Source organism: Trachypithecus francoisi, unplaced genomic scaffold, assembly GCF_009764315.1.
Source record: "Trachypithecus francoisi isolate TF-2019V2 unplaced genomic scaffold, Tfra_2.0 Lachesis_group5, whole genome shotgun sequence".
Lineage (NCBI taxonomy): Eukaryota > Metazoa > Chordata > Mammalia > Primates > Cercopithecidae > Trachypithecus > Trachypithecus francoisi.
In genome coordinates, this window is record NW_022681470.1 from 94597684 (window position 1) to 94621432 (window position 23749).

Consider the following 23749-nt stretch of genomic DNA (forward strand, 5'->3'; position numbering starts at 1 on the left):
TTCCAGCCAATTTCATTTTGGGATGTTTTTCAGATCATTCCCGTCCCCCAACCGTTTTTTTAAAAGTAGCAATGGCATCTTTTAAGCAACCTGTGCTGGAGCAGATTGGGGAGAATGGCAGGAGGGCTATTTCCACACCCTGGATTTGCGACCTGTCTCTCTCCCTTCCCCCATCTCACAGCTGTCTCTGTCTATCCTGGGACCAACCTGGCCCCTTCGTCATCTCAGAAGACGGCACCCTCTGCCTTTCTCTCAGTTTGGGAGGGGGGTTCTCTCTAGAAACTGCTTAGACACTGGGAAAGAAGGGCAGGAAACTCAGGATTCAGTTAGCTGAGACCCCGGTCGCCCACCCGGTAAGCTCAAGTTCAGGGGCCCTGCCGCTAGACCTCCCTTCCCCTCCCCCTGACTCTCAATTCGTCCTCTTATTGGCCAAAAGTTTCCGCCCCCTTGGGGATGTTGACTTTTCATTGGTCAGTTTCTGGTCACATGATTCTCTTCTCGGGCTGCAAACGAAGGGAAGCCAGCAACAGGTTAAGCTGAAGACCGAAGCAAGAGCTGGGTCAGGTAATGCCTTAGCTGGGAAGGGGTCCATAGATTCCCTGTGACAGGGGTGGAATAAGGAAAAGGGAAGGGGGAACTAATCTAGAAGGAATGAACTGCTTTTGATTTCCGGGCTGGGGGAGGAGGGCCAGGTGCCAACACTAACAAAACAGGAACCCCAGGCAAGTGGCCCTAGAGCCTTTGCTTTAGAGGTTTGGAGGCGCAACTGTTAGAAGAGTTTAAATTAACTAGAGACGAGACTTCCTAGCTTTGTACTGAGTGGGAGAGCTCCCCCTTTAGCTGTTTTTTAGAAATAGCAGAAGTCTCTGTCATAATCCTTACAGGAGGTGTTTGTTGAATCCTGCCTGAATGAAAAGAAGGGGGTGGGGGGAGGGAGTGGAGGTGGGTTTTCTTCCAGAAGGTCGATGAAAAGAAAAAGATCTAGAAACACAGCAGGGAAGGGTGGAGATTAGACAGCAGAAGGAACTTCCTAATAAGGCAGTGAGATGCTGGCTTGGGAGAAGAGGGGTATTTTTTTGAATCCTGGGTTAACCTAACCAAGAGAGAGATATCAGGGTTTGGGACCCAGAGTATAGGAGCTTCAGAGTGTCTCCTATTTGGGCCTCATAAGTATTTGTTTTGTTGACCCAAATACCTTTGCTGGTTTCCATGGAGACAGTGGGTCTGACATCACTGTGGTTGCCATGGTGCCTGGTTCTAGAGGACCTGAGCAGGCTGTACACACAGCTAGGGATAAACAGGGACTTCAGCCCAAGCTGCTGCCACTTCCTTCCTGCCACCACCTGTTAACAGTCAGCAACTGGGGATGGGGAGATGATGACAATGGCGGGGGCGGAGCCACAAGCGGAAGGCTGAACAGCCATGGCTCTATGTATACTTAGAGATGCATGCCAGGGTGTCCTGTTGGACTTGGTACAGGGAAGTCATTGCAGCCATTCTCCTGTCTCCGTGTGGGATGGGTGCATGTGTCTGGGAGGATGGGCATTGGGAAAGACCTATCCAGGACTTGGATCTTGACTGGCAGGAGCCACAGGAGGTTATTTAGGGCACCACGTGGGACTTGAAAACAGCTCAAACGGAAGGGGATAATGTGGTTGGTTTCGAAGGTAGAACTGCCGTACTGTCCCAGCCTCACTTCCCTTTTCCTGAGTTTCCTTATAAAGTGCTCAGGAAGCAGTCATTTATCCTCTTCTGAAGGATCACAATCCAGTACTCTTGAGAGGTCAGCTCATCTATCCTTCCACCTTTATGCCTGGTCCCAACAGGAGCTGCCTGAGGGAACTGTCTTAGCCTTCAATGAAGGGGCAGATCCCTCTCTTCTTACCCTGCTTTGTGTCAGTCAGGCTTTGGAAACTGGAGTGATTCCCTCCCCTGTCCCTATCAAGTCAGAGCAGATTAACGGGGTGCAGGACCATAGCCCTGATTTTTGTCTATTTTTTGCAAGCTATAGAGTGGTGTATATATACATGATAGTTGCCATAAATCCATTTTCCCAGTCACCTTCAAGTTCCCTAACACCAAACTCTGGCGATTACTAAGAAGGTAAACAGAATTTATATTTGGAGCTGAGAGTGATGAGGAGACTTATAAAAGGTGCATCCAGGTGGATCTAAGCTATGCCAGTGGTTCTCAACCCTGGGTGCGCATGAGAATCATTTGAGAGGTTTTTAAAAAGACCCATGCCTGGGCCTACACCTCAACTCAATTGAATCAAAATCTTAGGTGATTCCAATGTGCAACCAAGATTGAGAACCATTGAACTAGACCATACCAAGGACTTATGCTGGGCAAGTGGTGGGACATTTAGGGCTAAAGGAGGCCATCAAGTCTTCCTTTGCAGGTCCTGGGGGAGAAGGTAGTGATTGTGTAGGTACCTGGTGTTGTGAAGGGAGGGCTGTGTTGTTTTCCTGCTCTTATTAACAAGGCTTCTTATTGGCAAGTCAAGTCTGTCAACCTTGCTGGGCTTAATCTTCCCTGACTAAAATGTCAGGGGGCTGGACTGGAATTCCCCAGAGCCTTTCCAGCCTATGCTACTTTGACCTTTCAAGGTCAGTTCAGTTTTCCAAGGCCCTGTTGGTCCCTGGAAAAGGCTGGCTTCTCTGTGGCTGTTGGCAGATTCTGATTTGCAAGGCAAACACTGCTTAGAAGAGTTGGGGTATCAGGGAGAGAAGGACTGGAACCAGGCTTGGTTCTGGAGGCTGCTGCCCAGCACTTGAACCGTGGAACCCAGCCAAGGCTGCTTTCTGCATCCTGCCCCTCCTGAAGGGAGCACCCATCCTTAAGAGAGCTTTCTTCTGCAGGTGGCAGCCACAGCAGCCTCAGGGACCTCAGCAACTATGGCCTCCTGCCCAGACTCTGATAATAGCTGGGTGCTTGCTGGCTCTGAGGTAGGAAGAGCAGGCCTGGGAACCATGGGGACAGGGTTGGGGGGTGTTTCTGCAGTGCTGGGCTTCTTTCTTGGTGGGTCCTTTTCCTTAGTCCTGATGGTCACCTGCATCACTTCCTGCTGGCTGTTAGAGGAACTCCAGTAGCAGGAAGAAGGAGATCGGGCCCCAGGGGTCAGGTGTTGGCACTTGGACCATGCTGTGAAGGAAGGGACCAGTTCGGTAAGCCGAGACAAGTAGGGAGGGATTTCGAATGGAGAGACCAATGTGAACAAAGGTCCCGAGGCGATAGTGGGGAAAGCCATGCTGGGGGAGACTGTGGGACACCCATGGGTGATGTGGAGACGTGGATTGGAGCCAGTGTTGGAGTGAGGTTGGGGGCAGAACCTCGGAACCCCTGGAAGAGACCTGAAGGGCCTGGCTGAGGCCTTCAGGCCTCATCCTGATGGGAAATCAACGTGGGGCTTTGGGTTAGAGGGATCAGGACAATCATTGTCTTGGGCAGAGGGTGAAGCCACTGTGCAGCCTGGGTGGGAACAGGGAGAGAGTGTTTTGAAGACCCCCTGCAGAAGTCCAGGTAGCAGCTGGTGGGGCAGAAGCCCACTGAGGAGGGAGAAGGGGGCTGGCAGGATGGGGAACTGAGTGGCTAGAGAAGGGATGGCAAAAATTTGTCAAAGGCATCTCTGAGAGTTCCAAGACCTTGCGACTTTGTATATTAGAGCCACCAGGAGGGGAGGAGGGGAGGAGCTCGGTTTCAATATGTTGAGTTTGAGGTGCCCTTGAGGAACCCAGCTGGGAGTAAGGAGTTGACCTTGGGGATGATGCTGGAGCAAGATACATGGATTGAGACTCGCTGGCAGAGGGAAGGCAGGTATGAGCAGGCGGGCACCAGGCTCTCAGAGCCCTGGCCTCCTGTTGAGGTGTCTTTGTTGACAGCTGGGGTACCTTGGGCATGCCATTTCACCTCTCTGTCCTCTCTTATAAAATGCGTGTCATGATTTTTGCCTTGTAGGAGGGACCATGAGAATAAAAATGTTTTGAAAATGGCAAAGACACAACTAAGATGAAGCATTATTCTCAAAGGGGTAGTTGGAGCCACGGGGCGGGTGGCAGGCCAGGGCCCTGTGGAAGGGGAGTAGGCAGAGGGAGGAGGCCAAGGCTGTGTGGCCAGGGCTGAATATGCAGGCTGAGAACACCCTGGAGACAGGCTGTCTGTGGTTGGGGTGGGTTGGGCTTCTGTGAGCAGCTGCTGGGTGTTGGGGGAGTGTCAGGGGCCAGTGGGAAAGGCCAGAAAGGCTTGGGAGATGTAAGTAGTTGTCCAGTTGAGAGGGCAGCTGCAGTGACACCCCGGGAGGCATAACTGTGACCTGTGGGCACCCAGGGAACTTTGTTCTCTTGCCTTCCTCCCACCCTTAATATTATAATATCTGGGTTGTTCATCTGTGGGGAAGGAAGTGCTACTGATCTTGAGGGGAGGGAAATCTAGGCTGTAGCTCACCTCCTGGCAGGGGGGCACCAGGTTTGTGCTGCATCCAGTGCCTTGGTGTGGTGGTGCTTCTCTGTGTAGCGGAAACCTGGCCCCTGAAAGTTCCTCCTCGCAGTGAGTGAGGCTGGGGAATGGCCAAGCACTTGGTGCTGCCTGAAGCCCCTTTTCGGGCCGGCTCATGACTGAACGTGTGTGTTTCTGGGATGTGGACTGGGGCCCCATTCTCGGGTGCAGCCCTTCTCCTTGCACTTCTCCTCCCAGAGCCTACCTGTGGAGACGCTGGGCCCGGCATCTAGGATGGACCCAGAATCTGAGAGAGCCCTGCAGGCCCCTCACAGCCCCTCCAAGGCAGATGGGGAAGAATTAGCTGGGACCATGGATGGAGAAGGTACCAGGCCCTGCTTAGGATGTGCCTTACCGGACAAAACTATTCTCCATATTTTGGGGTTTCCCAGTTTCCTCAGAGAAAGGGAGGCTGGTTGGTTTTAGTTCCTCTGTTAATCTCAGTTGACAAACTCCTTTTCTCATTCCATCTGGCTTTTTCCTGCCCCTTCCAACCTGGTAGGGGCCCGTGGGAGACAAGAGGACTGCATAGGAAATTCAGCTGGGGCAGTGGGTTTTTCTGGGCCTTTTCTCCTACCACAGGGACACTCTTCCAGGATGAAAGCCCTCAGTCTGGCAGCATTCTAACAGAGGAGGCTGAGGTCAAGGTGAGGAGCTTCCCTGTAGGAAGGAAGGGAGGTAGGGAGGGCTAGCAGCTGCTCACTGCTGCATCTGCATTAGGGCACCCTGGAAGATGATGTTTGTGGTGTGGAGTCTCCTGGTCCCGGAGACACAGTAGTCCAGGGAGACCTGCAGGAGACCACCGTGGTGACAGACCTGGGACCAGACACACAGGACCTGGAAGGCCAGAGCCCTCCACAGAACCTGCCTTCAACCCCCAAAGCAGGTGAGAGTCCTCCTTGTCTCTCTTGTCACTCTCCTTCTAGAAGGTATGGGAGAGGGATCAGCCATCACTACTGAGGACATGCTCTGGTCCAGGCCCTGGGGCTGAGCACCTTGGTGCTCTCCTTTCTCACCACTACCCCTGGGACATTGAGGCCCAGAAAGGTTGAATGACTTGACCAAGGTCACACTGCTGGTAAGGGGCAGTGCCCACATCTGGTTGACTCTTTCCTCTCTGCCATGGGGGCCTCCTCTTTTCTTGCCTCCAGAATTCAACCCTCATTCTGGAGTCCCTTCCTTGTGCTGGCCCTGGGCCTGGGCAGAGGGAAGATGAGTGGTTACCGCCTATGTAAGCGGCAGATCAGACTGAGCCAAGGTGCGTATCAGACCTAAGAGAGGTACAGAAATATAATTAAGGAACTCCCAAAGGAGGGAGAGGCCATTCAGTCAGGAGACTGGTTGAGGGCAAGGGAGAGGCTGGGACAGTGAGAGGTGACATTTGAGTGGAGCCCTGAGCACAGAGTAGGCTTTTGGTACGTAGGGCAGGGGAAAGAGATTATTTTAGGCCAAGGCTGCAGTATCAGCAAAGGAGTGGGGACCACTTGTCTTGTGCTAAGGAGTTCTGTTCCAGGCTTGTGGCAGAGGAGTATAGGAATTGGTCCCTGTTGAGTGACAGGATGGAGGGCCTGGGGGTCATTTAGGAGGCAACTGCACTGGTCAGGAAAAGATGATGCAGACCTGGGCCGGGCACGGTGGCTTGCACCTATAATCTCAGCACTTTGGGAGGCTGAGGTAGGAGGATTGCTTGAGCCCGGGAATTCAAGACTGCAGTGAGCCATGATCATCCCACTGCACTCTAGCCTGGGCAACAAAGCGAGACCCTGTTTCTAAAGAAAATAAAAATTGGCCGGGCGCGGTGGCTCATGCCTGTAATCCCAGCACTTTGGGAGGCCGAGGTGGGTGGATCACAAGGTCAGGAGTTCGAGACCAGCCTGGCCAAGATGGTGAAACCCCATCTCTACTAAAAATAAAAAATTAGCCGGGTGTGGTGGCATGCGTCTGTAGTCCCAGTTACTCGAGAAGCTGAGGTAGGAGAATCCCTTGAACCTGGGAGGTGGAGGTTGCAGTGAGCCGAGATCACGCCACTGCACTCTAGCCTGGGCGACAGAGCGAGACTCCATCTCAAAAAAAAAAAAAAAAAAAAAAAGAAAGAAAAAAGAAAATAAAAATAGGCGGCTGGGTGTGGTGGCCCACGCCTGTAGTCCCAGCACTTTGAGAGGCCAAGGTGAGTGGATCACCTGAGGTCAGAAGTTTGAGACCAGCCTGGGCAACACGGTGAAATCCCGTGTCTACTAAAAATAGAGAAATTAGCTAGGTGTGGTGGTGCACGCCTGTAGTCCCAACTACTTCCCAGCTACCTGGGAAGCTGAGGCAGAAGAATTGCTTGAACCAGGGAGGCAGGGGTTGTAGTGAGCCAAGATCGTGCCGGTGCACTCCAGCCTGGGTGACAGAGGTAGACTCTGCCTCAAAAAATAAAATAAAAATAAAAAAATAAAATAAATAAAAATAAAAATAGGCTGGGTGTGGTGGCTGACACCTATAATCCTTGCAGTTTGGGAGGCTGAGGCAGGTGGATCACTTGAGCTCAGCCTGGGAACCCCATCTTTACAAAAAAATACAAAAAAAAAAAAAAAAAAAGCCAGGCGTAATGATGCATGCCTATAGTCCCAGCTACTCGGGAGGCTGAGGTGGGAGGATCACTTGAGCCTGGGAGGCAGAGGTCACGGTGAGTTGTGATCGCATCACTGCACTCCAGTCTGGGCGACAGAGCCAGACCCTGTCTCAAAAAATAAAAATAAATAAAAATTAAAAAATATTAAAAAAAAAAGAAGATGCAGACCTGAACTAACGCAGGTACAGTGTGGGTTGTGAACAGGGGTAGACTGTCAAGATGTTTCAGTATAGAACTGTGAAATTGTCTGGATGTGAGGTGGAAAGGGAGGGCTTAGGTTAGCTAGGTGGTGGCAGCGGTGCCTTCCCCTGAATTGGGAAAACACTAGCAAAGAACCTGTTTGCAGGGCAGTGTGTTGAATGTTTGGTCCCAGAGGGAGTGGCCAGTAGGCAGTCAGACATACAGGCTTGGAGCTCTGGGATGTCAAGTCAGGAGTTACACACTAAGGACTCATTGCTGAAGCGGGGTGTCAGTGGTGGTGAGAGAGTTGTGAATATGTGTACAGTGAGAAGAGCAGAGAACCTGAAATGGTGCTAGGGAGACCACCGACTATAGGATCAGGGAAGAGCCTGGGAGGGAGAATGGGAAGGAGTGGCCAGAGAGTTTGGAGGGGACCCAGGAGGATATTAATAGGGGTTTGATGCACGGCAGAGGTTTGATGCACGGCACACACTGAGGAAGGAGGATACTTTCAGGATGAAAATGGCTTTTATAGCTTGTACATTGACAGCACTGGTCTCCTGCCTCCAAACTGGGCAGGGGCAGTCATCAATGCCTAGGCAGAAGTGGGCAAGTGGGCAGGGTCTTCATGTGCCCCTCTCTGGGGTCAGGGCTGAGGACCTCCCTCCCTGTGCCTTCCTCTGCTTCCCCTCTCTCCTTGTGTCTTCCCATCTCTCCAGTCACCTCACTGCCCTGTCCCTGTTCTTTCCCCTAGCTTGGATCAGAGAGGAGGGCCGCTGCTCCAGCAGTGAGGATGACACCGACGTGGACGTGGAGGGTCTGCGGAGACGGCGGGGCCGGGAGGCCGGCGCACCTCAGCCCGTGGCGCCCCTGGCTGTGGAGAACCAGGCTGGGAGTGAGGGTGCAGGCGGGGAGCTGGGCATCTCCCTCAACATGTGCCTCCTCGGGGCCCTGGTTCTGCTGGGCCTGGGGGTCCTCCTCTTCTCGGGTGAGTGGTACCTCTGAGGCTGGGGCTTTGGGCTTCCACACTTGCCTGCCCTCCTGCCATGTTCTCACCTTATTTCACCTCACCCCTCTCTGAGGGCCTCATCAGACTCCTCTGTCTTTATCCTTAGGTGGCCTCTCAGAGTCTGAGACTGGTGAGTAGGGAGGGGCCTGGCCTGTGCTGGGGGGTTTTGTGTGTTCTTTGGTTCTCTGGGTCAGGAGTAGGGGTGCTGGGGGCTCACATTTACTTCTCAGTGAGTGGCCTTGTCAGCTGTTCAGGGTGCCCCTTGGCCCTTTACCTCACCAGACCTCTCAGCCACAGGGTGGGTCCTGAACAGGAGTGGTGACTGTGTGAATGGGAGGGTGTGGGGAGAATGGGCTCTGTGTGCCTCAGGACCAGTTTCAGGACTTCCCTTTCCCACAGGGCCCATGGAGGAAGTGGAGCTGCAGGTCCTCCCGGACACTGGGTCAGACCCCGAGCTGCTGGATGCTGTAGGGGACAGGCAGGTATGTGTGAATGTCTCCAGAGGCAGGTGGGGCCTGGCCGGGGAGAACCTGGGCTGTGGGGTAGCATGGCATAACAGGCTCTTCTGCCCTCAGGATGGGCTAAGGGAACAGCTGCAGTCCTCAGTGCCTCCTGACCATGTCCCCAGCCTGCAGAACATGGGTCTTCTGCTGGACAAGCTGGCCAAAGAGAACCAGGACATCCGGCTACTGCAGGCCCAGCTGCAGGTGGGCATAGGCAGGAGGGGCTGGGCTAGGGTAACCCACCTAGGCCAGGTGTCTGTCCTAGCATTCTCCCCCAAAAGGAATGTTTCCTATTTACCCACACATCCTGAACCTCCCCTCTCCCACTATAGTCAGGGCATTTTCCCAGTTCTTGGTTCACATCCCTGTGCTAAGGTTTGGGCCAGGGCTGGCATACCTGTTCCACATGGTACGTGAAACATACATGGTATCACCTGTGATTGACTGGTGTAGTCTGCCTGGAGCACTGTGTGGAAAAGGATTTAAATAACATGCCAAGTGCCATGATCAGTTAACACTGTTCCAGGTAGAGGAAGTGGAAACAAAACCGTGAGAGCCACACATTGGTTATCCTTACGTGAATCTAGGAAATGTGTGCTTATACAGAGACGTATATACATAAATATGTGCCGAGACCCAAGATGGAATTTGGGGATCCCTGTGTCTCATTCATGATGGAGATGGGGTAGAGGATGAAAACCAAATCCTCTGGGTGTTCCAGGCCATAAAAGGGGCTCAGGCCACCTGCCCACTATAATGGAATGGAATTGGCATAGAAAGCATTGGGGCTATCCTGACAAGAACTCTTTGTGACTTCCTTTGTTCCAAACCATATTCCAGGCCCAGAAGGAAGAGCTTCAGAGCCTGATGCACCAGCCCAAAGGGCTAGAGGAGGAGAATGCCCAGCTCCGGGGTGCTCTGCAGCAGGGCGAAGCCTTCCAGCGGGCTCTAGAGTCAGAGCTGCAGCAGCTGCGGGCCCGGCTCCAGGGGCTGGAGGCCGACTGTGTCCGGGGCACGGATGGAGTGTGCCTCAGTGGGGGTAGAGGCCCACAGGGTGACAAGGCCATCAAGGAGCAAGGCCCCAGGGAGCAGGAGCCAGAACTCAGCTTCCTGAAGCAGAAGGAACAGCTGGAGGCTGAGGCACAGGCATTAAGGCAAGAGTTGGAGAGGCAGCGACGGCTGCTGGGGTCTGTACAGCAGGATCTGGAGAGGAGCTTGAAGGATGCTGGCCATGGGGACCCAGCTCGTGCTGGCTTGGCTGAGCTGGGCCACAGATTGGCCCAGAAACTGCAGAGCCTGGAGAACTGGGGCCGGGACCCTGGGGTCTCTGCCAATGCCTCAGAGGCCTGGCACCAGAAGTCCCACTTCCAGAATTCCAGGGAGTGGAGTGGAAAGGAAAAGTGGTGGGATGGGCAGAGGGACCGGAAGGCTGAGCACTGGAACCATAAGAAGGAAGAATCTGGCCGGGAACGGAAGAAGAATAGGGGAGGTCAGGAGGACAGGGAGCCGGCAGGAAGGTGGAAGGAGGGCAGGCCAAGGGTGGAGGAGTCGGGGAGCAAGAAGGAGGGCAGGCGACAGGGCCTGAAGGAACCCCCAAGGAAAAGCGGTAGCTTCCACTCCTCTGGAGAAAAGCAGAAGCAACCTCGGTGGAGGGAAGGGGCTAAGGACAGCCATGACCCCCTGCCATCCTGGGCAGAGCTGTTGAGGCCCAAGTACCGGGCACCCCAGGGCTGCTCAGGTGTGGATGAGTGTGCCCGGCAGGAGGGCCTGACTTTCTTCGGCACAGAGCTAGCCCCAGTGCGGCAACAGGAGCTGGCCTCTCTGCTAAGAACATACCTGGCACGGCTGCCCTGGGCTGGGCAGCTGACCAAGGAGCTACCCCTCTCGCCTGCTTTCTTTGGTGAGGATGGCATCTTCCGTCATGACCGCCTCCGCTTCCGGGATTTTGTGGATGCCCTGGAGGACAGCTTGGAGGAGGTGGCTGTGCAACAGACAGGTGATGATGATGAAGTAGATGACTTTGAGGACTTCATCTTCAGCCACTTCTTTGGAGACAAAGCACTGAAGAAGAGGTGGGCAGCTGTGGGGGAGTTGGGTCGGGTGGGACAGAGGCAGTTGGGAGGATGTGAAGAGCAAGGGTCATTAGTTTGAGGATGTATCCCTACTTTTGGTCCCCAGCTGGCTTCCCTTAGAAAAGTCATCCAGGTCCGCTTCCTTTCTTCCCTTGAGGGCAGGAAGCTGCCTATGCCTACCCCAGAGTGGTCCTGAGCAGTCCCCTTTTGGGCGGGGGGATTCTTTCTCCTGAGTTGCCCTGCCCTACCTCTACCTGCATGGCCGAGGAGACGGGGGAGATCTCCATCTTCCTGCCTTCCTGACTGGAGCCTTCATCCTGGGAGACCAGGTTTTCCCCCCATAGGCTTGGCAGTGCCTGCTCAAGTCAGCTTCACTGGGAGGAGCAGGGTCCTCTCTCCTCGGGGAACCCATTTTCATCACATAGTATTGTCCCCTAAAGGCCTTTTTCTCCCCACAGGTCAGGGAAGAAGGACAAGCACTCACAGAGCCCAAGAGCTGCGGGGCCCACGGAGGGACACAGCCATAGCCGCCACCACCACCACCGCCGGGGCTGACACCCTGCCGCACAGTGACTGGCCTTGGCCTGGCCCAGCCCAAGATGCCAGCGTTAGCGAACTCCTGGAGGGTAGACTCTGTCCTGGCTTGTTTGGTGTCCTCAGATATCTTTCACACAGTAGAGCAAAATCACCAGCCCTGCACTGATGTCACTTTATCTAGAAGAAGGCCTTAGCTGGACCTGTTTCCGTCTATGCAAATGTATGCAGATACTCCGGGCCCTGGGATGTGGGCTTGTGTTTTGTCACTGTGAAGGGGGAGATGGGAGAGGAGCCTGTTTTGGGGTGGGGTGTGGGGAAGGCAATCTGATTCTGAAGCTAAAGAGCTTTCATCCTCTTGCGTGTATGTCCCCAGAGTGGGCCCCTCTGACCCACATGCTGACCGGTGCCTTGGGATTCGACTACAGTTGCTGGCTCGAGGCCCAGCACGAGGACTTTCCCTGGGGTTTTGCTGGGTTTGGAAGCAGCTGTCCCCAGGGGGTGAAGTCCCCCCCTTTTTTAACCCCTGCTTCTCTCATGGCCTCACCTCCCTATGTGAACTATGGACTCAGATCCCAATAAAGTGCTGTTGCAGCTATAATGCTGGGTGGTTTCTAAGGACGGGGGACACCCCATACCCTCTGCCTGAATGGGTGGGTCCATCCCAGGCACTGGTACTTCCCCCCTTGTCCTGTATCCCCCTTTGCCCTTGCCTTGCCCTTCCAACAAACTCTAGGCTCTTGAGAAGCTGACACTTCTCCTTTTGCTCACAGCTGCCTTGGCCGCACCCCTGGGAGATGTAGCAAATTGAGTGTGGGTTTTGGAGTCTGAGTCTCGGGCTCAAATCCAGGCTAAGTGATCTTGGGCAAGTTAATCTCTGGGAACTTTGGGTTTCTTATCCTCAAAAAAGGCAGTGGAAGGGCTGGGGAAGAGATTAAATAAAGCAATGCAAGAAAAATGCCTTTCTTGTTTTGGGCTCTCAAAAATTACTGCCTTCTTTAGGGAAGGGTGTGGAGGAGGGAAAAGAACCCAGGCCCAGAAGGAAGAGCTTCTGGGACTGGGGAGGTGAGAGAGCCACTAGGTGGCACCCTGGCTCCACATTTGCTCCAGACCTTGCCTCTCCCACTACTCACTGTCCCCAAAATCTCAGACCCTACCTCACTCACCCCAGGGCCTGCTCCACTGGCCAGCCCTCCCAAGATGACCAGACTCCCCTTGGCTATTCTCTAGGAAGTCCTTCGTGAGATCTAACCTCAGTCCCTTCGGCAATACACTGGGCTTCTTGACGATCTTGGAAATACCCAGGATGTACAGGGGACAGAATAATGTGGTGTGACTACTCAGGCAGGAGGGGATGGACTATAGGTTCTAGAAAGGGCTGTAACTGATGTCTGTGTTATTTAGCAAGTGAATATGTAACACTATTTAAGGGCTTAAAGGTATAGCTCATTGAATTCATGTGTGGGTGGGACAGGTAAGGTTAGGGCAGGCTGGGGATGGAACAAGGACCACTAATTCAGCAAACATTTATAAAGTCTATTGTGTACCAGAAACAGAGAGGCACTGTGAATACAGAGGCACCTTAAGAAGCCTAAAGTTGGGTCGGGCGCTATGGTACATGCCTGTAATCCCAGCACTTTGGGAGGCTGAGGCGGACGGATTGCCTGAGCTCAGGAGTTCGACACCAGCCTGGGCAACATGGTGAAACCCCATCTCTACTAAAATACAAAAAATTAGCCGTGCCTGGTGGCAGGCGCCTTTAGTCCCAGCTACTCGGGAGGCTGAGGCAGGAGAATCACTTGAATCTGGGAGGCAGAGGTTGCAGTGAGCCAGGATCGTGCCACTGCACTCCAGCCTAGGCGACAGAGCAAGACTCTGGCTCAAAACAAAACAACAACAACAACAACAACAACAATAAAAAACTAAAAAAGAGAAGCCTATAGTCCAGTGGAACCTGCTTTCTGCAGCAGGAGTAACTGCAGTTAGATCTAAGGAAGAACTTCCTTTCAGGCAGAAGATCGGTGATATGGGCTGGGGAGGCTTTAGGATTTGGTACCCAGGACTATGAACCATTGCTCCTCGAAGAAGCCTAGTTTTACCCTCTTCACGTTGCTCACCTTCTGTAGGTGCTCAAAATTCTTGCTGCCTGAACAGCTGACTGGTAAAGTTGGGTTGCTGAGAGAGAGATTCAGGCTAGAAGGTAGGTAGGATTCAGTGTCCTGGGGCAGGTGGCTGGGCCTGGGAAAGGGGATGCAAACTGGCTTACTTGGGTTCCCAGAGGGTGGTGACTTTCACTGTGGCCCCTTGGGGCTTCTCAGTTTCTTTCTTTCTTTCTTTTTTTTTTTTTTTGAGATGGAGTCTTGCTCTGTCACCCAGGCTGGAGTGTAGTGGCACGATCTCAGCTCACTGCAAGCTCCACCTCCCGGGTTCACGCCATTCTCCTGCCTCAGCCTCCCGAGTAGCTGGGACTACAGGTGCCTGCCATCACGCCCGGCTAATTTTTTGTGTTCTTAGTAGAGACGGGGTTTCACCGTGTTAACCAGGATGGTCTCGATCTCCTAATCTTGTGATCTGCCCGCCTCGGCCTCCCAAAGTGCTGGGATTACAGGCGTGAGCCACCGCGCCCAGCCCTCTCAGTTTCATTTTTAGGGCTCATTTCCTTCGTTTGCATAACGAACGCTCAGGGAGGCTGCCAGGTTCCCCTAAGCCCCCTCCTCTTCCTTACCCACTCAGGAAGTAGATTTGCTGTGCTGGAGGTTTCTGAAGCTGCTGAATCAGGAAGAAAGAGCCATGAACCCAAGGGGTAGGTTAGGGAGGGCCGGGGTGCCAGTGACATTGGCTGCTCTGATCGCCCACTCTCTGGGATGCCCCTGGGAGGCGATTCTCATACTCATCACAGGCCACAAGGCCCTTCTCTCTAACACACCCATGCAGCACTGGTAGGGGGGAGGAGCCCAGGGTCCAGGGCTTCAGATGATCTCCTGACGATGGGTCCAGTGTGTAGAGATGAGTCCAGTGAGGCTAGAGCCAGGAGACAGCATTCCCTCTTTCCCACAGGGCTTGGGGATAGCTCTGGCCTGGGAAGGGCTTGGGGGAGCCTGTGGGTAGACTCACTGGATTCCGCCACGTGTCCGTTTGGCCTCCCAGGGTTTGGGCTGGGCTTTTCCAGTTTCAGCACTTGGCATTTTTAGCACTTGGCTTTCTGCCTTTCCCTCTGGGAGCTTTCCCAGCTTGCCCAAGTAGGGCCTGCTTCCCTGAGAGCTCAGCTCAGGGGTCCTTGGGAGGAATCACTAGAGTTGGGGGTGGCCTTCTTGGGCCTTCTACTCTCAAATGGAAAAAATTGTATTTCCTTTGGCCAGTCCCAAAAACTCATTTCCCGGTAGTCCCCAGTCTGCATTCCCCCTTCCATCCTTATCTCTCATTCTTCAGCCTCACCTCCTTCCCAGGCTCCTTCAGCCACCCTTTTCCCAGTGCCCTCAGCCCAGCCTCTGCCACCCATGCCCTCTCTGGCCCTGTGCCTCCTCCAGGATCTCCCCCGTCTTCTGCTGCCTCCCCAGGTCCTCTAGGCCCCAGCCTTTCCCCATTGCCTGGCATTCATACTCATCCTGGGGTGACAGGTGGTGCAGACAGATAGGGTGAGTGGGTCATAGGTGGTGGTAGGTCACGTCCTTTCCCAGCCTGACCACCCTTATTGGCTTCTGGAAGGTCAGAGACACATGCTCCTTTGGAGAGTGGCTCCCAGCCTTTTTCGGCTGGGCCCAGGGACACACACTGGACTGTCTGGCTGTTGCCATGGGAACGTCCCAGGGTTACCCTGACACAGGAATGTCCCCTCATCCTGCCTTGTTCTGGGCCACGGATGTTCCTGGCCCCTTCACATGCCCACAGCAGGGGTCTGGTAGGGACACTGCAGGTTGCAGTGTGGGGGTGTGGAGGGCTGTTGCCTAAATCAGACAAGAGGTTCTTCCCCTCCCTGACTCAGCTGCCTGAGCCACAGAAGCCCCTTGTTAAGCACTTATCTGAGTTCCCCGTCCCACCTCTCCCAGGCCTCCCTTAAGGTGGCCACGCATCTCTTTGGTAACCTTTGGCACCCAGGATAGGTGACTGCCTGCTCCCAAATGGAGAACAGTGAACCCCTTCCCTGCTTACCTGTTCTTCTGGCTGGGCCTGTTCCTGGCTCACCTGTTCCTGGGCCAGGTGGGGGCCCAGCCCAGATCTTTTCTAACCAGAGCTTTGGCCTGAGCAAGATTTGAGGTCAGAAGACCCAGAGTGTCAGTCTCCACCACTGCCCACCTGTGGGCCTGGGGCAAGAGGCCTCTCCTTGCTTAAGGGCTCAGCTTTCTCATCATTGAAGTGGAGACCACAGACACTGCTCTCAGAGGCTGTCCCGAGGGTGAAATGAGTCAACTTAAGCTACATGAAAAGGCTTTGCAAGCTACAGGGCACTGAGAGCAGTTATTTTTATTTGACTTAACCTCTAACGGGGAAACTGGGAGCCTCTGGGAGCTACTGATATGGGAGGAAAGGGTGTTGGTTCCCTGACCACGACCACGTGGCAGGAGCTGGCGGGAAAAGATGCTAACTAGCATTTAGGTCTTGACACTGTGCTAGATGCTGTGGGGCCCCCAGTCCTTCCCCTGAGGCTAATTGGATTAGCTGCACACAAAGCAGGATTTTAATAGTATTCTCTTAATGGTGCCAGGAGCAGTCTGCCAATTGGGTGAAGAGGAAGGAGGGGGTGGCCTTTGAGTTGGATCTTGAAAGATAATAGGATTTCAGAGATGGGAGAATGGGGGAGGGCATTTCAGGCTAGGCAAAGGTGAGACCTAAGGTGGCGGTGTTATAGCCTATAGCTAGAGGGTTCACAGAGGGGGCAAATTCTCCCACAGGCAGCCTACAGGTCTGAGGGGAAGGCTACTGTAGGAAATGGGAAGGGTGCCACTAATTCTCACCATTCCCCCAACCTTCCACTTCCTCTCCAGAGCAGGGCCCCTTTGTAGGAGTTCTCACCAGCATGGGGCACTTACCTTCACTCAGCCCCAGGGGAGGCACTCAGCAGAGGGGAGGGAAATCCATTGAGGTCATCACTGAGGCCCTGTTCAAAGTCAAAGGGACAAGTCATCTGGCTAGAGCAGGATAGGCAGACACCTGAAGCCGCGTGCTGTGGAGAGGAGAGTGCTAGATGCCTCCCTTTGGAAGGTCCATCACCCATGGGTCAAACAGGCTGGCCATCAATGCTTGCTCATCTGGAATGACAGGACTAGTCCAGAAAAAGTGGCATGAGGCCAGCAAAGGAACAGGCTGACTGGGCGCTGTGGCTCATGCCTGTAATCCCAGCACTTTGGGAGGCTGAGATGGGAGGTGAGTTTGAGGCCAGGAGTTCGAGACCAGCCTGGGAACCACAACAAGACCTTATCTCTACTAAAAATTAAAAAAAAAAAAAAAATTAACTGAGCATGGTAGCGCACACCTATAGTCACAGCTACTCGGCAGGCTGAGGTGGAAGGATTGCTTGAGCCCAGGACATCAAGGCTGCAGTGAGCTTATGATCCACCACTGCACTTCCAGCCTGGGCACAGAGTGAGACCCTGTCTCAAAAAAAGAAAAGAAAAGAAACAAGCCGTGGCTGTCATCTAGGTGGGTCATTAACTTTTCAAAGTACTTCTATACCTTTTATCTCACTGAGAAGTAGACTTTGAAGAATGTTAAGACCACCAGTACCTCTATTTAACAGATAAAGAAACTGAGATAGATGTGACCTGTCCATTGGTGGGGAGAAAAAAAAAGAAAGAAACTGAGAGAGGTGAAGTGACTTGCCTAAGGTCACATCCTAGCTAGACAGTGGCAGTGGAAGAAGACTGGCCCTAGGCCACTTTTAGGATGCCTCCCCTTCTCCAGCCCCAGCTGGCTGAAGGTTAGTAGCACTATCCCAGCTCCCATTTGTGTTCCCTTTGACTCCTCCCTGAGCCCCATCCTACACCCCCACTTTAGCTCCCTGGGCTCTTGGCCCTGGAGGCATTTCTTCTCTGGCCACCAGCTGCCACCTTATTGGCTCCAGCTAACGGGTAGGAGAAGGTCAGTTCTGGAAGGGCCCATGCGAGCATCAGTCCTGCCTCTTGTTGTTCAGAGGTGGAAACCGAGGGAAGTGACTTGTCCAAGCTCACAAAGCTTGCTAGGAACAAAGTGCAGATCAGAGCCCAGGGCTGCTGACCCCTGGCTAAAAGTCCCCCTTGTTCTTCCTCCCTCCCCTCTGTTCCCCTCCTGTCCATGGCTCTGTGAGCTTGGCTCTGAGGTGTGGTCTGGAGGAGCTGCTTGCTACAAGTCAGGTTCTTCCTCATCCTGTCCCTGAGCAGTGACCTCACGCGTGGCTCCCTCTGCAGAGATGCCTGGTGGTGGCCACAGTGGGGCAGCAGCAGGAGGAACTGGAGGCTCTCCTTGCAGAGGAGTGGGATGGGAGGGAAGGAAGGGCCTCTAGGAGCTGCCCCAGGAACCTGAGGTGGGTATGATGTTATAAGGTCTTAAGCTTGAGGGTACCCACAAAGGCCCATCTAGCCTCAGGGGTGAAATGGCTTCCCACCCCTCCCCCATAGACCCCCCATTCATTTATGCATGAGTAATTTATGGGGCACTTATCCTGTCTCTGGTCCTGGGCCAGTACCACTGGATATGCAAAAGCAGCCATGTAAAGCCCAGTACAGTGTTGTGGGGAGAAACACTGGGATGGAGCTCCCACTGCCAACGGAGGCCAGGTCTGCACATCCAGGAGGCTGCCTTGGCCTGGAAAACATCTGTCTTTGGAGCCAGACAGACCCAGCTCCACCAGTTACAGCTCCTAACTTTGAAGCAAGTCTCTACATCTCCTTTTTTGATTAAATGAGAATAGATTTGACACACAATAAGCACTCAATAAGTGTAAACTATTAACCACCTGGGTAGAGAGACATGAGTAAACTGATAATTATGGTATAGAATGAGATACCGTGATATGGGTAAATACGGGGTGTATCAGCAGCACAGAAAATGGGTTTCTGATTCTAACTGGGGGGTTGGAGGGGTCAGGGAAGGCTCCCCGGAGGAGGTAAGACAAGCTAGATGTTGAAATACAAGGAGTTCATTCCACACAATGAAGACGGGAAGGTGTCTCAAGCAAAGGGAATGCCATGAGGATGCATTGTTAGAGTCTTTTACAACTGATAGCAGAGCATCCTGCAAGTATTAATTTATATCAACCTTCTCTCTCCAATTTTTAAGCTCACACTCCATTTTTAAGCTATCTTGTCCTTGCCTGTCTCCTGTGAGAACGACGCTCTTTGAGAGCAGGTTCTGTTTTGTTCCCTATTGTGTCTCTAGTAATACCTGACACATTTCGTATATTTAAATACATGTTGTGTGAATGCGTGAATAAACAAATGAATCGACTTCTCTCCAATCAGGTCCCCAAAGACTCTGCCTCCCCTTCTTTTTGCTGGTCATGCTGTTTCCTTACAAGCCCCACCCCATTCCATCCCTTACCTGCCATACTCTGTTGCCCTGCAGCAGCAGTCATCAAACACACGAGGACTGATTCACAAACCACATTTATAGTTAACAGCACGGGCGAGTGCCTGGGTCAGCTGGGTGGTGACCATGGGAAGAAATACTGGACTCAGGGGCAGGGAACTGAAGCAAAAGCAATTGGTGGTGTCACTGAGCCACCACCAATTGATGGTGGATGGATGGCATGTGATTCCACTATGGGACAGGCTGGCTTTGGGGACTGACCTTGGTACCCCCTGCTCAAGACTCCTCCACCTGGGCAGAGTGCCCCTTTTTAGGCTCTGCAGAGCTGGATGAGCTGGTCCCCTGCCGGCTCAAACTGCCTGCATGTGTGAATGCAGTGAGCAGGCTTCCTTCAAATAGGCCTAGATTTGACTTCCAAGCTGTCCTCTCCACCAGTGAGGTAGACCTTTAATTGCTCTGTCCTTCTGCAGAAGAGTGACTTTCAGGGTAGTTGTGTTCCCGAGCTCTGGGGGGTACCTCTCTTTTTTTTTTTTTTTTTTTGAGACGGAGTCTCGCTCTGTCGCCGGGGCTGGAGTGCAGTGGCCGGATCTCAGCTCACTGCAAGCTCCGCCTCCCGGGTTTACGCCATTCTCCTGCCTCAGCCTCCGGAGTAGCTGGGACTACAGGCGCCCGCCACCTCGCCCGGCTAGTTTTTTGTATTTTTTTAGTAGAGACGGGGTTTCACCGTGTTAGCCAGGATGGTCTCGATCTCCTGACCTCGTGATCCGCCCGCCTCGGCCTCCCAAAGTGCTGGGATTACAGGCTTGAGCCACCGCGCCCGGCCAAGGGTACCTCTCTTTTGTCTGAGGCCAACACCGGCTTCCTCAAGCATCATATTCCTGAACCCTCCATGAGGCCATGGTGTCAGACACCCTTGGCTTCCAATTTGAGTCCCCGTGTTCTCTGACTCACTTGCCCAGTCGTCTCTGCTCTCGTCAGACAGTGTTGCTCCTCTCCTCTTTCTGGCCTCACCCTCACTAGTGCCCAGCCTTCAAATAGTGCCTCACATCTGTGCAGCGCTCTGCAGCTCACAAAGGATTTCCACACATTTACTTTTTTTTTTTATTTTGAGATGGAGTCTCGCTCTGTCGCCCAGGCTGGAGTGCAGTGGCGCGATCTCCACTCGCTGCAAGCTCCACCTCCTGGGTTCACGCCATTCTCCTGCCTCAGCCTCCCGAGTGTAGCTGGGACTACAGGCGCCCACCACCACACCCGGCTAATTTTTTTTTTTTTTTTGTATTTTTAGTAGAAACGGGGTTTCACCATGTTAGCCAGGATGGTCTTGATCTCCTGACCTTGTGATCCACTCTGCTTGGCCTCCCAAAGTGTTGGGATTACAGGCATGAGCCACCGCGTCCAGCCACATTTAACTTTTTTTCCCTGGGTTGTGGAAGGCAGGCAGAGCATATTATATAATGTAACCAGTTCCACCAGCTAGTGGACTTGCGAGGGAAGTGCTACTTTGGGGAGTATTTGAGCAAGTGACCTTGAAAGGTTGGGTTGATGAGCATGTGAATTTGCAGGTTGAGCAGCTTCTGGTGATGACAAAGCCCAGGTTGTGTCCACAGGAGCTGGCCTCTGAGGAAGAGAGGGGGAAAAAGGCTTTGAACAGCCAGAGTCAAGGGATTGAGCAGTGGGGTGTTGGATGGGCTGGCCATGACAGTGAAGTCACTGAGGATGATGACAGCAACTGTGTAGAAAAGGAGACTGGGGCCGGGCGCGGTGGCTCAAGCCTGTAATCCCAGCACTTTGGGAGGCCGAGATGGGTGGATCACGAGGTCAGGAGATCGAGACCATCCTGGCTAACACGGTGAAACCCCGTCTCTACTAAAAAATACAAAAAACTAGCCGGGTGAGGTGGCGGCGCCTGTAGTCCCAGCTACTCGGGAGGCTGAGGCAGGAGAATGGTGTAAACCCGGGAGGCGGAGCTTGTAGTGAGCCGAGATCTGGCCACTGCACTCCAGCCTGGGCGGCAGAGTGAGACTCCGTCTCAAAAAACAAAAACAAAAACAAAAACAAAAACAAAGAAAAGGAGACTGGGAGCCAGTGGCCAAGTCTCAGAAAATGAGAATGAGATCAGGTGCAGTGGCTTACACCTATAATCCCAGCACTTTGGCAGGCTGAGGCCAGAGCATGCTTGAGCTCAGGAATTCCAGACTAGCCTGGTCAATATAGCAAAACCTCATCTCCATATCAAGAAACAAAAAAAAAAAAAAAAAAAAAGAAAATGAACCACCAGGATTGCTAGGCTGCCAGTACTGAGGAAAGCAGAAGGGTAGCGCAGGCAGGTGGCATGAGCCTTAGAGGAACCATAGTTTTCCAAGAGGCAGGATGAGTAGCGGTGTGGAAATTGAAATGGGGAGGAAGGGAGGCCACAGACTCAAAGCAGATGCTGAGGAATGAGGGCTGGGAGACAAAAGCCACCACTTGAGACTGCGGTAAGGGACAGTGGAGTTCAGTTGAGGCAGCAGGGGAAGGGGGACTTCTGAGACTAGGCTATGGGGGAAGTTTTTATTTTTATTTTTATTTTTTGAGACAGAGTCTTTCTCTGTTGTCTAGGCTGGAGCACAGTGGTGCAATCTTGGCTCATTGCAATCTCTTCCTCCCAGGTTCCAGTGATTCTCGTGCCTCAGCCTCCTGAGTAGCTGGATTACAGGCGCCCACCACCAATCCAGTTAATTTTTATATTTTTAGTAGAGACGAGGTTTCGTCATGTTGGTCAGGCTGGTCTTGAACTCCTGCCCTCAGGTGATCCGCCTCTGCCTCCCAAAGTGCAGGGGGACGAGGCCAGGGATTACAGGCGTGAGCCACTGTGCCTGGCCTGGGGGAAGTTTTCTGATTGCTCACTAGGTATTCAGGGAGCTGGATCTCAGAGTCGGGGAGGGAGGTAAGGGGTGTGCATTGGGTCAGGTGAGGAAAGAGACTCCAGGAGTAAGTTCTGACTCCTTCCATGTGACTCAGGTAAAGCAGGAGATCTGCACTTTCCGTGGAGGCCCAAATACATGTTTATTGAAGATGAGCTGGAAAATCTGGTTCTGCGTTGAATGACAAAGTGCTAGGAATAAATAACAACCCCTTACATCTGGATGATACTTGAGAACTTACAAAGTATTTTTTGTACCTTGTCATTTATTTTCTTCATTCTTTTCTTATTATAACCCTGGGAAGTGGGCGTTATCAGTGGTAAACTCAGAGTGACTTGCTAAGTGTCCAAGCTGGGACTGAAAATCCACTCTGTGCTGCCTTCTAGTGCGTTGATGAGTGCAGTGCTTTCTGGGTTGCAAAAACAAAAAACAAAAGACAAAAAACAAAAAAAACACAAAAAACCACACACACACACACACCCTACTGAAGTCTGTTCTTTTTGCATCTGACCACTCTCCTGTGCCTCTTTTCAACATTCAGGAAATTAATGGTTTCTCCTTAAGTCTCCACACTACACTTTTTCTCTAGTGGAGGCAGTAATGAGTTGCAGGCTCTGTTCTGACATGCTCAGAAAAATGCAGGACTGCAAGTCATAGCCAAAAACAACTCCACGTACTCAGCTGGGGTTACCCGTGAGCTACTGCGGGCAGAGGCAGAACCCGGGATTCAGGGAAAGGACAGATTCTTCTTTTTTTTTTTTTGAGACGGAGTCTGGCTCTGTCGCCCAGGCTGGAGTGCAGTGGCCGGATCTCCCTTCACTGCAAGCTCCGCCTCCTGGATTCACGCCATTCTCCTGCCTCCGCCTCCGGAGTAGCTGGGACTACAGGCGCCCGCCACCTCGCCCAGCTAGTTTTTTGTATTTTTTTAGTAGAGACGGGTTTTCACCGTGTTAGCCAGGATGGTCTCGATCTCCTGACCTCGTGATCCGCCCGTCTCGGCCTCCGAAAGTGCTGGGATTACAGGCTTGAGCCACCGCGCCCGGCCCAGGACAGATTATTCTTATTCTGCCTCTCAAAATCCTGGCTGGGAGACGTACTTCGGATGAAACCAGGCAATCTCATCTAGGGATTCAACGCTCCCTTACTATCGATGTCACCCACGCCGTTTCAAGTGCTCTTGCTTCCGAAAACCTTTGATCCGGAGGCTGCGGCTAGAAAAGCAACCAAAGGGCCGGGCGCGGTGGCTCAAGCCTGTAATCCCAGCACTTTGGGAGGCCGAGACGGGCGGATCACGAGGTCAGGAGTTCGAGACCATCCTGGCTAACACGGTGAAACCCCATCTCTACTAAAAAATACAAAAAACTAGCCGGGCGACGAGGCGGGCGCCTGTAGTCCCAGCTACTCGGGAGGCTGAGGCAGGAGAATGGCGTAAACCCAGGAGGCGGGGCTTGCAGTGAGCCGAGATCCGGCCACTGCACTCCAGCCTGGGCGGCAGAGCAAGACTCCGTCTCAAAAAAAAAAAAAAAAAAAGAAAAGCAACCAAAGGTTTCTTGCCGGGCTTAAAGGTCCACATCTTAGTGACGTCTCGGTTATAAAGTCTGCTTGACAATAAAATATCGTGTGAGCTATTCCGCTCCTCCCCCGACATGACGTGACCAGACACGCCGCTGGCGTCAGGGCTGCCTTACACCCCCAGGAAGACCCATTCCCACTCTGGGGCACGCGCAGATTTGCTCAGGCACATGCACTATAACGCACAGGCAAAAAGGCAGTTTCCAAAACGTCTCCAACGAGATCGCGCTCCAGAGATTTTCTTTTCCTAAAGTTTTTAGGGCTGCGCGGAAGGGAACATGGGGTTCACCTCAAGATATTTCAGACGCCACCCCCCTCGGAGGAAGGTAGTCGCGTCCGGTTCCTCCCCGGGTGTCAGTTAAGCAGTC

The 23749-nt window shown here is 53.0% G+C and overlaps 1 protein-coding gene across 7 annotated transcripts; it reads left to right on the plus strand.

Annotated features, from left to right (window-relative positions):
• The first annotated feature begins 333 nt into the window (after positions 1-333).
• On the plus strand, positions 334-12366 carry PBXIP1 (PBX homeobox interacting protein 1). 7 transcript variants are annotated; one of them, XM_033197275.1, is made up of 11 exons: positions 334-564; positions 2862-2948; positions 4693-4819; positions 5077-5141; positions 5215-5380; positions 8043-8276; positions 8404-8427; positions 8697-8779; positions 8873-9004; positions 9641-10872; positions 11331-12366. In XM_033197275.1, exons 2-11 carry the CDS (start codon positions 2898-2900, stop codon positions 11425-11427), a joined length of 2211 nt encoding a protein of 736 aa, XP_033053166.1. In that variant the 5' UTR covers positions 334-564; positions 2862-2897; the 3' UTR covers positions 11428-12366. The 7 variants fall into 7 exon arrangements, with proteins under 7 accessions (XP_033053166.1, XP_033053171.1, XP_033053170.1 ...); XM_033197280.1 differs by having other exon boundaries at positions 8043-8183; XM_033197278.1 differs by lacking the exon at positions 334-564 and adding an exon at positions 3079-3167 and having other exon boundaries at positions 2856-2948.
• The last annotated feature ends 11383 nt before the right edge of the window (positions 12367-23749 follow it).

Bases quoted from the DNA above. Each gene is read 5' to 3' on its own strand.
- PBXIP1 (XM_033197273.1), top strand. From the start codon at position 4,839: ATGTGCCTTACCGGACAAAACTATTCTCCATATTTTGGGGTTTCCCAG. The intron at 5,142-5,214 runs GTGAGGAGCTTC...CATCTGCATTAG, and splicing joins CAGAGGAGGCTGAGGTCAAG to GGCACCCTGGAAGATGATGT. The intron at 8,780-8,872 runs GTATGTGTGAAT...TTCTGCCCTCAG, and splicing joins ATGCTGTAGGGGACAGGCAG to GATGGGCTAAGGGAACAGCT.